This window comes from Cryptomeria japonica, chromosome 7, assembly GCF_030272615.1.
Source record: "Cryptomeria japonica chromosome 7, Sugi_1.0, whole genome shotgun sequence".
In the NCBI taxonomy this organism is placed as follows: Eukaryota; Viridiplantae; Streptophyta; class Pinopsida; order Cupressales; family Cupressaceae; genus Cryptomeria; species Cryptomeria japonica.
The window spans coordinates 113,700,193-113,715,579 of record NC_081411.1 but is presented as its reverse complement, the minus strand read 5'-3'; the positions used below and the strand labels follow the sequence as shown (position 1 = coordinate 113,715,579).

At 32.6% G+C, this 15,387-nt stretch overlaps 1 protein-coding gene and 1 long non-coding RNA gene across 6 annotated transcripts in view; one reads left to right on the top strand and one right to left on the bottom strand.

Annotated features, from left to right (window-relative positions):
- Nucleotides 1-7,929, bottom strand: part of LOC131061220 (lactoylglutathione lyase-like) — a 57,839-nt gene extending 49,910 nt beyond the window's left edge. For 2 of the 5 annotated variants that reach the window (XM_059207967.1, XM_059207968.1), the window contains exons 1-2: nt 7,614-7,926; nt 7,411-7,510 (exon numbers count right to left, since the gene is read on the bottom strand). Coding sequence is in view for 3 of the 5 variants with exons in the window: in XM_059207964.1 (XP_059063947.1) it covers nt 7,411-7,589 (179 nt within the window). In the remaining 2 variants the exon portion in view is untranslated. The other 3 variants (XM_059207965.1, XM_059207966.1, XM_059207964.1) reach the window with 3 other exon arrangements.
- Nucleotides 7,930-14,422: 6,493 nt separating this feature from the next.
- LOC131856325 (uncharacterized) lies at nt 14,423-14,807 on the top strand. The gene is made up of 2 exons (XR_009358429.1): nt 14,423-14,497; nt 14,584-14,807. It is a non-coding gene; the product is annotated as an uncharacterized LOC131856325 (long non-coding RNA).
- The last annotated feature ends 580 nt before the right edge of the window (nt 14,808-15,387 follow it).

Genomic DNA, 15,387 nt, shown 5'->3' with positions numbered 1-15,387 from the left:
GACAACAACCTTTTTTGTTTCCCGCGCACAAAGCAAAAACGGAGCTAAAAAAACGCGAAAAAAATCGCGAGTTGAAATGGTTGGATGTGGCACAAACACAGACGACGAAAAATCGCGGGCGTACGAAGAAAAACATGCGGTCGTGAAAGACCCAGATGCAAAAATCACACACCCCCACAAAAAACACAAATAAAACCGAAAATTTGCGCAAGCCAGGAAGAAATCCATCACGGAAAGACTAAATCGCAGGCAAAAACGAGTGTGAAAAAACACACACAGAGCAAAACGGGCACGAAAGAAATCGCGCAGCTCACAAACAAATTCACAAAAACGAAAAACCCTCGATTTAAGAAAAAATTCACGATTTTAGGGTTAGACTGACGCAAAAACCCTAGGCTCTAATATCATGTTTAGCAAAATGAACTAGTAAAAACTTCATTTACTGAAGAAAAAATACTATATATAGAAGTTCCAAAAATACAATAGATATTTAATTATGTCACCTACTTCTATCTACCTAATACTGTAGACACATTAATTACAATATTGACCATTAACATTAAGAAATTATTATTCTAACACTCATTGAATCCATAGGAGGAGGATCCACAAGAAAATGTGGATCAAAAAGTAAAAGAGGAGGTTGATAACTAGTGCCTTCATTACAACCACTAAAAGATGATCAATGATTTAAGGCAAATCAGAAAATGAACGAGATGATGAAGAGTTCCAAGAATACCCATGTGAGAACTTTCATCAAACAAAGAAATAATGTCCTTCAATAAATGAGGACAATCATCAAGTTGGCATTCTACTAAAGATGACTAATGCCCCGTAATAGAAATCCCAAAAAGTTAGATCCCAAGAACACCCAATAGAAATTCTCATAGAACGAAAAAAAAAAACAATGTTCTCCAAGAAATTGAGGTAGTTATCAACATAGTATTTAACAAAGAGACTACCAATGTAACACAAATAGGAATTCCAAAGATGGCTCTCTAGAGAAAGGATGATTCTAAAAATAAGTGTCAAAAGATGCATCACAAGATAAAAAATTCAACAAAGTCCTGTACAAGTTTTTATGCCCTATATCATCATCATCTATAACGTCCCCTTCCTAAGCACTATCACTTCAAAGACCGTTAGCCTATTCAGTAGGTTCTCGTAGGCTAATGACTTAGGGTTGGGAGACTCATGATGACTATTCAATCCAGTTCATTTGGCGATGACATGTGTTGCATTGAGCTCAGTGAATTGAGAATTACATTATGACCCTTTTTGGAGTGGATTCAGGCAGTTTTGTCGTTTTTACTATTTTTAGTAAGTCACAATTTGCACACTAACTTGGTTAGTTGGCAGTTTTTCTAATTTGGGAATGTCAATAAACGCATTTGATGTTGATATCTTGGTAGATAATGTGGTCCAGGTCATTTAATTTAATTATTGTTAAAATATTAAAGTTAAATTATAGAATTAACTTTAGCATTATTTAATTTAATAAAGTAACCAAGTGAGCACCCAAGGAGTTATAAGGTGTATTTTGAAATATCAAATAAAGTGGACTTTGGGAAGTGGGTGCCAATATTGGGAGTCATAAGGTGATTTTAAATTAAATTAAAAGTGCAACTGAAATGTCCCCATTTTTGTGAGCATCAGAGTACGAAGGATTAGCCTATCATTTGACCCTCATAAGCTAGTATGGTGGATTAGAGGGTCTAGTTTGGGTGTTATGGAGCTCTTCAGGTGGCAGATGGCAGTGTTTTCCTCTCCAGATTATTGGTATATTATGAGGCTAGGCTATTCAAAGGTTTTTGGTTCCATTTTGAGGGATAGTAAGTCAGTGATTGTTGGAGAGGGACCCTTACTATTTTTAGTAAGGCGGTTGGATGCACAGTGGATATATTGGTTAACTCCCAGGTTCAGACGAAATTGAGAAATAATGATTAATGATGAAGTTCTAATGTTATAATTATTATAATAATTAATTATTAAGTGCATATCATTGATAAATTAAGTGGACTTTATTTAAAAGGAAAATTTAAATGTTTTAAAAGTATACTTTATAATAAGTGATAAAGTGTTATTTAAAGAAGAGATATAAGTGTTTAATAAAGTATACTTTATATTTTAATATTGTGGACCAAAAAGGAGGGAAAAGAAATGAAATTAAAGTAAATTAAAGGAGATGAAGACAAATGCAAATTAAACATTATAAAAAGGCATTTGGATTTCATTTCATTCATTCTCGAATCATTTCAACATTTGTCTATTCTGAAGAAGCTTTGGCTTTGACAAAGAAACCTAGGGTTTCGTTGTAATTTCAATCTTGGAGAACGTAGCCTCTCTTCGATTGTGTTGGTGGCTTCATATGGAGGTCACATCTAAGCATCAATGGATTTTATGCAAATCTGAGTTGATTATCTCAAAGTATTTCACGGGTTTTAAGTGCAGATCAGCATTATTGAAGATAAATATCATTGACTATATTTATTGCTGGTTGTACCTACTTTCTTTGGCATGTGGGAAATATATTTGTGCAGATTGGAGGTGAAAGTCTTCAAGAGATCTCAAGGGTTTGTGAGCAGTTTTCAAAATATTAAAGAAGCATCCATTGATGGCTACCTTTTGTGCTGTTATACTGCTGCCAACTTTATACTTCATTCTGGCATCCATTTCAGGGGGTTTCAATTTTCAAGGCATATCTTACCTATGAGTTCATAATTTGTAACCTCCAAATTTTTAGATAATAGGGGATATTTTATGAATTGGGTTGTCAATATTTTGTGAAAATACTAAGTATCTCAGCTGATATAAAAACATGGAGTTTTCAGCTGTGCATTCCCTATGTAATGTTCAGTTTTTAAGTTGAAAATTATTATTGCAATATCTTCTATCTTGCTGCATTATATTATTGTATCCAGCATTGCAAATATATCAAAAAAAAAAAACCAGACCAACAGGCAGAAATCAGTAGTAAATATCTCTACAAGGGGGGTGGGATATTATAGCAACTCTAAAGTGGGTGTGGGATTTTGGAGGCCTTTATAGAGGCATTTTGGAAGCTCATTTTGTGTTATATTGGATTGATAATTTGAGAAGAAAATTTGCTGGATTGAACTTGTTCATTCCTTTGCTTTGTGAGGATAAAAACCCTTGCAGAGAACATTCACTTTGTAAGTGAATGATCTAACCTAGAGGATTTATTGGTGATCTCAATAATCACGGTTGGACTTCATTGTAGGTTTACATTTTCAGTTTTGAGCAGAAATAAGAGGAGTTTTAATTACAAATTTGGAGCAGATTTGAAGTGCTCTTTCCTAGCTGGTTGTACCATATCTTGCTGGCTGCACAAACCTCCTAACATATGAGCTTAGGTGTCCATGCCTCTTGACATGTGAAACAATGTTGCTCTCTTCTCATTTGGTTCTTACTCTTTTTGGGAGATCCTATAACCTATAAACCCAATGAAATCAATTCCTCTTTAGACAATTGTTTTTTTAATTTCCCAATTATCTACTCAACCAATCTTTTTTAGAACTCGTGAGCTATAGGTGAGACATCTTGCACCTTCCTCCAAATGGCCAAAAAGTCAAATTGCAACTGCTTGGAGATATCATCATCCTCATCTAAAATTAAGCACAAAATAGTTAACATGGGTTGCTTTAACATTGTTTGAATGATTTTTTCTGATTTTGGCAAAGAAGCATTGGAACGACTAGAAAATTAAATCATTACATTTGAAATCAAGCAAAATGATGCATGACCTGACCTTAGCTATAACTTCTAAAATCTTAGCCCTATTGTCAAAAGAAGGGCTTTTGGTATCACCCAACCCATGAAAGCTTTCAATAGACAATTGTAGAATCTCCCTCATCATGTCATCATTGTAGCAAGTTTCAGGAGCTGTAATCCTTGTGATCTCATTAAGACAACTAGTGACTGCAAGTCTCACGTCTTTATCTTAATGTCTCAAAATATGGGGCTGGACTAATGCAATCAAAGGTACTTCCATTTCCCATTTCAAAAACTCAGAATCTGATTGCTCTAGCTCTGATAAATGCATTTCCATTTCTTCCAACTTGCTAAGAAGAACATGCTTTGACTGATGCCGAAACTCAAGTTGCTTTCCCAGAGCATAAAGCATACTTCTCACTTCTAGTTCTTTCTTCGATCCCTTAGACTAAATAAGTCTGAATGACTCTCTGAAAAGTTCTATTAAAGGACTCTTTCACATATTACCCATCTTCAATCACTAAAAACAACACATAGGCTGGCAGATTCTTCTGAGCTCTAATACCACTATAAGAGGCCACTCTTGTTTGCCCAATTCTTAAACCCTTTCCCACTGATATTTTTGCAACTTTCCTCAATGAGCATTTTGTCAAATAGTTTGCATATGTCTGAAAGTATGGGGTTTGTTTGTAGTTTTATATTCAATTTTACTAGAAGGTATTTGTATTGCCAAGTTCATTTGACATTCACATGCATAAATTTAAACACACTATGGGATTGCAAACTCTTAAGAAACTAAATGAAAGTCTAATTTTTTGCTATTACAAATTAGATTACTGACTTTTTGAATATTATTAAAACTCGGGAATACATGAGAGAGATATATTTTAATTTCTGACCTTACAAATGTTTCGGAGTAGCTAAAAATATAATGATACTTCACTCGGTAGCTAAGCCACTTCCAAAGAAAATAGAATGTAATGAAGAAGCCCGATGAACTATTTCACCAATGATGAGTCCATAGCCACTTCCAAAGAAAATAGAATGTCATGAAGAAGCCCAATGAACTATTTCACCAATGATGAGTCCATTTCCCAAAGGAAGGCAGCCAACAATGCATGCAAGTAACATCAGCAACAGAGATAATACTTCCTTATCTCAATGCAGGTCTGAAATCCCTTGCCTTTCACAATACTAGTTGAACTTGAACCTTCAGAGGTAAACCGCTTACCAAGAATTTTTGTATACTTCCACATATGACATTGAAGAGTCAATGCAATGTAACAGAAATTATAAATAAGCGATGGCACTTCAAAAATCTGGTTGAAGCTTCAGCCATGTGCAGGCAGAAATCTGTAATGCTCCCACGACTCCTTTTCAGTCTTATATCCAAAGAAGTAACCCCACAACTAACAAAAGAGGGGGCCACTGCTTGTAATAGAAGTTAGAATCAATTCCAATCTCCTCAGATGCCTGTTCATTGTCATACATGGCCAGAAAATGAGCTCACGTCCACAGGCACCATGCCATATACATAAACTTGACCTTCATGAATAATAAATGGCTTCAACAGCAGCAGCGAAGGAAGACAACCAACAAATGACAGAAAATAGCTCTCAAAACCTCCACAATTTGATCATAATGGCATCGCAGCACTTTCTTGGATGATTTGAGCCCTTTGATCCGCCAATAAGTCCAGCCACATCCCCTTGCATATGCTAAAGATTCACATCCAGGTTAATTATCTCATCAATCAGCATTACTCTTAAACCCACACCATTAAAATAGTGATAAAAGTTCCCTAAACTCTGAAAATTTAGAAATTGTTTCAAAGCTCTGGAAAAACATTTCACTAAAAAAGACTTCACAATTTTGATAAACTCTAATCGTCTGATCCAAAGCAAACCTGAAATCCTCTTTTGAACAATGCAAACCCTATCTGAATTGGCCTCCAAAGATGCACCACAAATGAGGGTTTTTGTCCCCACTCAAACATTTAACACCTTGTCGATCCCAATGTGGAACCACTCTGGAGATGAAGAGGGTTCTCTGGAGATGAAGAGGGTTTTTGTCCTCAGCTCCAAATACCATTACGGTTTTTGTCCCACTAGTAAGAGTTTGGCCACAAACACAAACCTCTAAATCTCCACAAAGAAAACAAGAAGCTTCTAAATTTTTTGTATGCAACAAATGAGCCCTGAGCCTCCTTCTATGACCATGCCGAAAACTTTCTGGAAAGTGCAATATAAAATCACTTTATAATTTAGTTAAGCTTTATATTCCCAAAAAGTGATTTAATTCATTATTTAATTATTCCTGACAGATTATATCATTTTATAAGCGTCCCAACATTTAAAAGTTTTCATCTGGTTCCAACAAGTTATAACACAAAGGTGCCCATGAAATTATTTTAATTAACTTCAGTAAATTTAATTAAATTATAACTCAATGTTACACCTGAGTTACAGAAACAGATGATAGTCGGACCCAACTGGATGACTTATTATAAATAGGAGCTCTCTCCAAGAATTTTAGAGAACACACCAGAAGCTGGAAATGACATCAGAAAGAGTCTGTGGAGTCCTTTTGGATAACACACCAGAAGCTGGAAATGACATCAGAGAGTGTCCGTGGAGTCCTTTCTACCATCTAAGATTTTGATAAGGCTAACACAAACCCAAAAGGTCAGAACCAATTGTCATGCATGAGAACCCAAAAATGGGGACATTACAAGATGCATCTTTTATTTTTGATAATTACTTCTTTGGAGCATGGAACATCAATTCATTTAACTCGAGGAGGAAACCCCTCATGGCAGAAATTGAAGAACAGAAACACACAATTTCTAATTGCTGAATTAGTGGATGAAAACCTCTGATTCAGGCAGATTTGGAGACAATTTAAAGACATTTTAGTGAAGATAGATCGCTGCAAATTTAGGATAATTAATAGAAGATACAAAGGATAAGTTCCCTCTTTTCCGAAATATATTTTAAATATCATATATTAATTAAAATAAACAGTTAAAACTGCAGTTTCTGAAGTTGATATCAAAGTAATGATTAATTGTGCTGCTTAATTGTGAGTTGGATTTTATTATTTAAAGCAATATAAGGAAAATTCAGAAGGGGACACTACAATTATACACTCAACATTGGGTTTCTTACACTCTTTGAAGGCATCTGGATTTGCCAAATATGAAATATCTCTACAACAATTGAATGTAACTAGGGAATTTGTTCTCGGTCATCTGGGTAGGCAACCAAAGGCATTGATTATTTCACAATCTTATATCTTCATTTTAGATATTTTCATTTATTTTGCAGTTGGATATCTTACAAGTCTATTGTTCTATTTTTTCAGAATGCTTATATAAACTTGGAAGGAATAAAACACAATGAACTACATACTGTTTCAGAAATGCTGACCAGAAAATCTTATAAAATATTGATATATTCAAAAGTACATCACAACATATAGCTAAGAAGCTAGCTAAGGTTCCTGCTAATTCATATCTATACATAAGAGGCATCTGCAAGCAGCAAACCTCAACAAAATAACCCAAAACCACCAACCCTTCTTGTTTCTTAGTTATAGGGGAAAACAAGTAATAATTTCATGTCAGAAATGGTAAAAAAAAAATGGCATTAAGATATAAGATATTTGCTGCAAACTTACTTGGCATTAGGACGAAGTGTCATAATCATCAAAACCCTATGAGATTTAGCTGCCAAATCTAGCGGCCGCGAAGACCCTCTTAGTTTGACGCTCCTAAGACCTGAAGAAGATGCAGAAAACAGTCCAGTTCGGCCATATTTAGGAGGCGCAAAGCATTTCACAGCAAACATAGATGCCATTCGCAGAGAAACAAAAAATATCACCAAAAAATTACAGTGCGAATGGCCTTTCAAGCAGGGCACTGGCTATCCAGGGGAAAATTTGCACCGCCTGGATAGCCGTGCTTCCTCGGTCCGTGCCCCTCCGCGTTCGTGTCTGCCCGCCTGCGTGAAAGGTGCCCGTGAAAGGACGTCGCCTCAAACTGCTCGCCACACCTCTCCCGGTCCGGATTTCCTTTTTTCCTGCGGATTCCGGTTCCGTTTTGACACTGCGTTTTGACGCCACCGAACTGCAAGTGATAAATATCATAAATGCTGCAACTGGGGACTCCTTTCCGCTTGCAATATAACACTCGCCGAAATGATTTTTCTCATCTTCTTTCTCTACGTTTCGCCTTCGCTGTGTATGTTTTTTCAATATATCGTGACGCATAATCTTCTTCTTTCTCATGCAGCCGCTGTGCGTGTACAGGTTAGCCACGTTTTTCCCAAAAAAATTCTTGTTCTACATACCAATGCCAATATACCATTTTTTTTTGTGTAGGCGGCACAGAAGAGATTGATCAGAATTACAAGAGTGAGCCACTGGTTTCTTCCCCATTCAAAATCACATTCTGGCCTCACTCATTAACAAGTAGGTGCAATGCATATCTATGTATGTATGTATGTATGTACATGTATATGTATATATGTATAAATATGCATATATATATATGTATATGTATGTATATGTATATATGTATATGTATATATATACATATATACATATACATATATATATCTTCTAATCTTGTGGAATAGAAGATAAAGATACTTCAATGGATCTTTGTGTCTTTCTCTTTACGCTTGTTTGATAACTCTTTATTTTAAGTTTTATTTAGGTATTGTTGCTTATACCTAGTATGTTCTAAAAAAATCATTAAATGACACTCCTTCCTTTTCAAATGAATTAATAAGGTCTAATTATTTAGTAACTATATTTTTTACCTTATATACAATATATAAAATATCTCCATTATTTGAGAAATATTTTGGAATGTCATCTCTTATTCTAAAATCTTTTAATTGATAAGAAATTAATCTACAATATCACCTCTTCCTGACTTCAAAATTTTCATGCAAATTGGCCCAAAAGTCTTTCAATAAGGTCTCATGATTAGTGAAAATTGTGGGGTGAACCTTCTTCAACTTCTTAGCAATTTCAAAGAAACATTGTGGGTTAGACACATTTATCCAATTTCTAAAGATCCTCTTTCAATGATTTCAAGTCTACTTTGATGTACATATGCATATCTAGTATACTTTCATTCACACCTAGGGAAATACTTAAATCTAATTCCATCTTTTTCTTCCAAGTTATTTGTATAACATTTAGAGTTTTTAACCCATGTTTATTGTTAAAGAAGAGGTCAAGGTCTATCGATTGCATGATAAATTTTTCAAAATTTGTATAATTTGCATGCAACTCTTTATGAATTTTCAAGAGATTCATTCTATTCTCATTAATTAATTCAACCTTGACTGACAAAAAATTTATACATTTTTCTACAAAATTGAGGTCTTCATCACACACACACACGCTATATATATATATATATATATATATATATATATATGTATGTATGTATGTATGTATGTATGTATGTATGTATGTATATGTATGTATGTATGTATGTATGTATGTATGTATGTATGTATGTATATGTGTGTGTGTGTGTGTCTGTACATATATATATGTACGCATATACATATGTACATCTATATATATATATATATATATATATATATATATATATATATGCATTCATACATATATACATATATATATATACATATATGTATGTATATGTATATATATGTATGTGTGTGTACATATGTGTAGATTTTGTCAAGCTTCTTAATAGTAAATCACGATTTTGTGAAATTTTGACCATGTCTTAATACTTGAGTTAAGAGCTCAAAGCCATCATTTTATCTTTTGGATAGTGATGAGCATCATCAAAGTAAACTCAATATTTGCACACCCAAAAAATGTTGCACTCTTCCTAAATGTCATACTTATATTCACACTTCCATAACACTTTTCTATTTTTGGATATAATTAAGATTTAATCAAATTTGGATTTCATATATATGAATGCTTAAGAATTTGTTTGCATGAAAATGTGAACAAATTTCAAACCACTAATTAATCACTTTTTAAATTATTTGTAGGCATTTGAAAACTAGTTCAAAGGACACGTAGTGGACCAAGATTTTTCCTCATATTGCACACCAAAATTCAGGTAAATTTGTCTAGAGTGTGTTTCTTGTTGTATAATATTTGTCAACAATCGTTAAACTAGATTAAATTTTGCATACTAACTTCTCTTTTAAATGTTCAAAATTTTGTACTGGATATAATAGTTTAGTTTTTTTTTAATTTTGATGTCTTATTTTGTATGTTTTCTTATTATATTTTGTCTCCTTTATAGTGTAAGTACTCAAAAAAATTAAAATATAAGAGAATCATTATTATAGAATAAAAAGGTCATGTTTTTGTTTTCTTAGATTCAAATTATCTTGTTAAAGCTTAGGTGTCCAGTTTCCAATATAGATTTAGGTGTCTCAACCATGAGATGTGGCATTCTATTTTATTAATGATATGATGGTTTTCATATGATTTTGGTATTAGTAAAATATATTGTTGAGGATATTGATACAAATAAAATGGTATCAATGTAGTTGTTACTAGATATTTGAACAAGCTAGAGGGCCACTAACCATATTAATATTATCCAGAATGGGTAGAAAGAATAAATGGGAATCACTTATCAAGCTAGATGTGCAAGACATCTCCAACGAGGGAAATAATTTCTCAAGTGAAGACCTTGAATGGACACCAATTGGAGATGATAATAACCGACATATAGACTTATGTGCTGCTATCCCTTTTGAGAGACTCTCTCACTTTGTCCAAGGAGAAGGTTTATTGGATGACACTGAGACACAATTTGTAATTAAAAAGCATAAAGTGTACAATTTGACAGAACCTAATGACCACGCCACCAAGATGTATTTAAGGTTTGTTTAGATTTAATAAATTAATTAAGCACATCACCTTTTATATTTGTCATTAATTATATCAATTAATATATATTTTGTACATGTATAAACAGTTATCATTGTGCTTATGGGCCTGAGGATAGAAGAAATAAACCTGAAAACAATCTTGAAAAAATGCAAAGGATACGAAGGTTTACTCAAAAAAGGGGTTGTCAAGCCCACTTTTATGTTAAGGTTATGTATGGTAGACCAAATGTTGCAATCATCACATATAATGAGTTTAGCCATCAAGATGCTAATGGTGAATTTTGTCATGGAAAGGATGACCCTTCTGGTGATCCAAGAAGTAGTGTTGCACCAAGATTATCAAATGAATGCAAATCATATATTGAATCCTTATTGTTGATGGGTGTGTCAATTGACACAATATGTGAACAACACTATTTGGATCGTGGTTTGACAAAGTTGATGAATAAGAGGGACACATGCTTGTTGAGGAAGGATGTATTGAATGCATGGAAAAGAGTACGCTCTCTTCGATCACAAAAAAATGAAGATGATGCAAAAAGTGTATGTTTGTGGCATGAAGAGGAGAAAGATAACTTCTTCTACTATAAAACACCAAACAATGAGGAAAATGTTCCATTTATCATAGGCATTCAAACACCATGGATGCGGGAGATGATGGTGAAACATTCACATAACTCAATTATTGCAATGGATTCCACATTTTCAACAAACAAATATGGGGTAAGTAGAACCATATTAATTGTATTTGTGGATCTTAATTTAGTTAGTGGTCTATTTTATCTAAAAAATTACTTATCAATGGTTTATTCATGTGTAGTATCAATTATATTCCTTGCTCGTATTTGATGAACAAGAGGCTGGTGTGCTTGTTGCATGGGCCATATCTTCAAGAAATAAAGTTGAAGATATAAATGAATGGTTGATGGAGGTTTACAAGAGAGGGAAACAAGATAAAGAAGATTGGCATGTCAATGCATTCATGACAGATGATGCTAGTGCAGAGATTGAAGCAATCAGGTTTTATTAGTCTTAGTTTATGTTTATGAGATTGTAATTTCTTAATATTTAGTTTATCAAAATTTATATTCCCTAATTTTCAACATTAACTAGTTTCAATTTAACAATTAATTTTGTTAAAATCCCACTTATAAACTTTGATGATGTAACTTGTAGGTTATCCTTTGATTGTCAAGTATTGTTATGCATTTGGCATGTACGTAGGGCATCGTTGAAGAATGTGTATAGGTAAGTCAATCTTTAATTAAAACATATGGTAAATTACACGTGTCAACTTCATAATTTGATCTTCTATTATGTAATCCAGGTATGTTAGTAATAAGGATGTTGCAACACATATATTTGATAGATTGGGTGAGATAATGTATGAAATAAGTGATGATCAAGGCATCACTACTCAATCGATCAAAAATTTTATGGAGGAATTCAAAGAAGAGAAGAAATTTATTGATTACTTTCAAAATACTTGGTGTCATGATGAGAGTCGTATTGGTAAGATAATCAAGTTATCAATTATTGTTTGTATACATTTTCATAATTTAAGTTGTTTTTTGTATATGCTAAGACTTCATTATGTTTGTTTGTATAGCAATGTGGGCAAAACATTTTCGAAACTTCTCTCATGCAAATCAAGAAACCAATGCTTCTATAGAGTCATACCACTCCCACATTAAGAGTCACTATTTAAGTGATCGTTCTAAGAAATGCACAAGGAGAATGGATTGGCTTATTCATACACTTCTTCATAGAGTAGAACCATTCTACAAAAATAAAAGATATTTGCAGTTATCTGGATTCCTCACAAACTTCAAAAAGGAAAGATATTACATAACTGCTCTAGAGAGATAAAAAAATATAGCAGATGCAGATTGTTTTCTATATGATCTCCTCCCTAACACATATAGGATAAGAAGCCAAACAATTCCAATAAAATGGTATTTTGTTAGGAAATTTGAACCAAATTTGCATGTGTGTGATTGTGATTGGGCAAAAAGAGGAAACACATGCAAACATGTGTTGAAGGTCTTAGATATTCTAAAGAGAAACAAACCAAATGAGCAAGACCAGGTTGTTGGTAAGTGTCATTTCATATTTAAGTTTAATATTTATATTTTTAATTATTATAATTTTTTTTCAATACTAACTAAATTAATCTTATTGAATTGTAGATGATGTTACTCCACTGGTTCATGATATTGATGAAGTTAGAGGGAATTCTAGTCATGAAATTGACATCATTGGTAATGTTGATATGATGTTTATAATTAAGTATAAAATGATTTTTTGATTCATATCATTGATTAATTCTTATTTCAATTGTAGATGGTTGCATACCCTCAGAAGATCAAGATGTGCATGGGGTTGTCGTTGGTGAAGCTCAAAGAACTGGTAATTCTTAAAAGCATCATTTTATAATGAAATATGCGTTGTTTTTAAATATTTTTTGACTTAATCACTATTATTTCTATTACAGATGGTTGGATATCATCTAATACTTCTAATGATGGATTTCAAAGTTCCATTGATTATTTAAATTCATTGCTCCAAAATTTACCAACCAGTGAAGATGAAAAAAACATTTTTAGTCAGTGTGTTGAGAGGTTTAGAAAAGATATCAATGCATCTCTTGCTTCATCTTCCAAATTTAGATCAATCCCTGGCTCAGAGAACATGTCTATTAGACGAATATCACCATGGTTTAGTCCAACCAAAATGCACAAACGTCATTCTATTCATCAAAGACGTAATGCCATATCTGAAAACTTAAATGAAAGAGTTGAGGAGCATGAAACTTTTCTATTCCCCTCTACAAGATGTAGAAAGCAAAAGAAAAAAAAGGTCACCAATCGCTCAGGCATAGCAATACAAGAAGAAAGAGATATTATCATGCAGCAAGGTGAGTACATTTATTCATAGGTATTTGAGTAATTCACATATCAATACTTCTTATTTTTATTTCATATGTTAAACATATGTTTATTATAGGTTTGAATGATCAAGAAAGTACTCGACGACGTCGATTGCCTTTCTCCATTGATCTAAACCAAATGCTAACAGATGAAATACAAGCTGTAGATAGTAAGTTAGTCAATATTAAACATTTTTATTAATTTTTATTGAAAAATACTCAATTCCTATCTCTAACCATTTTTTTGTACTTAATTAAACAAAAAGATACAATTTCTAGAGATCAACCATCAATGCTTAGTATTATTTCAGCTCAAACATTTCAACAAACTGTTGCAGGTAATTATGAATTTTAATATTGTTTAGATTAATTACGTAATGTGATTTTATACTTGAGCATTTTATCTAAGTTGATGTGTTACATGTGTACTTCAATGCAATTTCAGGTGATAAAGAAAAAGATCAACAACATATGCTGCCCTTTTCTATTGATCTTAACCAGACATCAATGACAATGGATGCAATTAAAACTAGATATGGTCACAAAATTATTAAATAAAAACAATCAATTTTGTGTCTTTAGTTTGTAATTAATTTTATCTAAGCTGATGTGTTGAATGTGCTTGTTATTGCAGCATTAGAAGATCATCAAAAAAATCAAGAATATATGGTACCGATTTCTGTTGATCCTGAGAAGACAACAACAACAATAGTTGATGCCATGCAAGCTAGAGATGGTAATGAAATTGTGAAGTGAACTTCATTAATTTTCAGTCTTTAATATATAAATTAATTTTATACGTGATATATTAATGTGAATGTTATTGCAACTTTAGATGGCCAACAAAACTCTGAAAAAAACATGCAACCATTTTCTATTGATCTTAATCAAATGATGACAATAATGGACACAATGCAAAGCGGAAACGGTAAGTAAATTATGAAATGAACTTCAATCAAATTTGAGTCTTCAATTTGAAAATTAATCTTATAATGTCCTCATATGTATTTTCAGGTGTTGATGATATTCATATGGAGGATCATGATCAACACTTTTTTGGTTAATCACTATAGTGTATTATTCTCCAATGTATTAATCGTTAAGTACTTTAACTCTATTTTAAAATTAGAGCTTGGAGGGAGTGGATTGTGGAATTAAGATAAAGACATTATTTGTATATTGTACTTTTGAGTTAGACTACTATTGTATATGTGAAAAATTGGCTCATCCTTTTGTAAGCTTTTGTGAAATTTATGTGTAGTGACTTACTCACTTCCACAATGGTCACATTTATTATTATATATATAATACAAAGTTGCAATGATATATCTCCTATGCTTATATTTGACAACAAATTTGGTAGTGTGAGTTCTCTCATATTGTGACTATAACTAATATGAATGATATGTGCATTTCCAATGGATTTGATTTCCAATCATGGTGGTAGCTCTATGATGCTTTATATTTTCATTTCTATATTATATCTATTCATCATCTTGGTGTATTTATGTTGTCTCCCACTTCCCATTCAACATTGTCTCATCATTCAATCTATTGTATTCTGTAAGGGGTGGTATTTATATTTGAAGATTATCTAGGTATGAATTTTATTTATCTATGTTTGAAAAATGGACAATAAAGATATTTTAAAAATTAGGCATATAAATTATGAATAAAAAATTTATATATATAAATTAAAAAATAACCAATTTGTTAAAACTTCTTCTTATTCTTATTCTCTAACGAAAAATATTTGGCTCTTCCATATTTCAGCTATATTAATGATGTTGCTTACTAAATCTCATAAGGTCTTGAAAA